Source organism: Pygoscelis adeliae, unplaced genomic scaffold (genome assembly GCF_000699105.1).
Source record: "Pygoscelis adeliae isolate BGI_AS28 unplaced genomic scaffold, ASM69910v1 Scaffold390, whole genome shotgun sequence".
In the NCBI taxonomy this organism is placed as follows: domain Eukaryota; kingdom Metazoa; phylum Chordata; class Aves; order Sphenisciformes; family Spheniscidae; genus Pygoscelis; species Pygoscelis adeliae.
Genome location: NW_008823921.1, coordinates 91,496 through 92,559, shown reverse-complemented (window position 1 = coordinate 92,559; position 1,064 = coordinate 91,496). Strand labels below are relative to the sequence as shown.

General features: G+C 50.8%; 1 protein-coding gene across 2 annotated transcripts in view; it reads left to right on the top strand.

The window, feature by feature from the left end:
• TMEM208 (transmembrane protein 208) overlaps positions 1–1,064 on the top strand; it is a 5,545-nt gene that overhangs the window by 3,328 nt on the left and 1,153 nt on the right. For both annotated transcript variants that reach the window (XR_663413.1, XM_009319722.1), the window contains exon 2: positions 47–131. Coding sequence is in view for 1 of the 2 variants with exons in the window: in XM_009319722.1 (XP_009317997.1) it covers positions 47–131 (85 nt within the window). In the remaining variant the exon portion in view is untranslated. The remainder of the gene's footprint in view (positions 1–46; positions 132–1,064) is intronic.

Here is a 1,064-nt window from a genome sequence, read left to right as displayed (position 1 = left end):
GCGGGGGCGGGAATGGAAGGTTAATGTTTTGCTCTTCTTCCCTCAGGCACCTCAAGGACGTGATCCTGCTGACAGCCATGGTCCAAGTGTTGAGCTGCTTCTCGCTCTACGTCTGGTACTTCTGGCTCTTGGTAAGCCCCTGCGGTTTTCCTTGTTGCTCCGCCTCGTCCCTGTCTTTCCCTGTCTTCAGGACTGAGGACATGATTTATCCATTTCATTTCAGTGTCCTGTTTCAGGCCGAAACTATTTTCTGATAAATCTTTTAATCTCCCTGTCAAATCTTGTTAAAAGTGAGACCGTACGAGGGAAGGAAGTCCTGATCCCTTTGAGTCAGCCACGCAAAAACTAGGCTGGCCTTGGCCTTTCTCTGGTCCTGTGAAAGGACGGCGGGGAACGCGAGGCAGATCAAAGCCATCTTTGTGCGTAGAGCCTTTTTGTGACTGTGGCAAACAGACTGTGCTGCTGCCTGTTTTGGTTGTCTCGGTCGTTCACCAGCGTGGACGGAGGCTGGGAACTGCTGGACGCTGTGCCGCTTGGCAGATCAAACGCCCGTAGGCTTCGGTTTCCCCTCACCACACCAGACGCTTTCTGCTCCTGAGGCGTTTGTCGTGCGCCTCCAGGTAAAACCGCTTCTGCAGAAGGACAAAGAAAAATCTCCAGTTAGTTAAAAAAATCCCACGGTTGCTTTGAGTATATCCCGCGAAGATCTGTAAAGCAGTCTTGGGAGCGTACAAAGTCACCTTGTTTCAGTCCTTACAGGTTCATTTGGGCCGGTTCTGGCAGAGGGCAGCCTAGACTGACTGTCCCCCGGCGACCATCCGGGTCACGTTGGTTTTCATTTAGAGAAATGCGGGTGTTTTTTTCTGAAGGAGGGAATCATAGAATCATAGAATCATTAAGGTTGGAAGAGACCTCCAAGATCATCGAGTCCAACCATCAACCCAACACCACCATGCCCACTAAACCATGTCCCTAAGCGCCTCATCTACACGTCTTTTAAATACTCCCAGGGATGGTGACTCAACCACTTCCCTGGGCAGCCTCTTCCAATGTTTAACTACTCT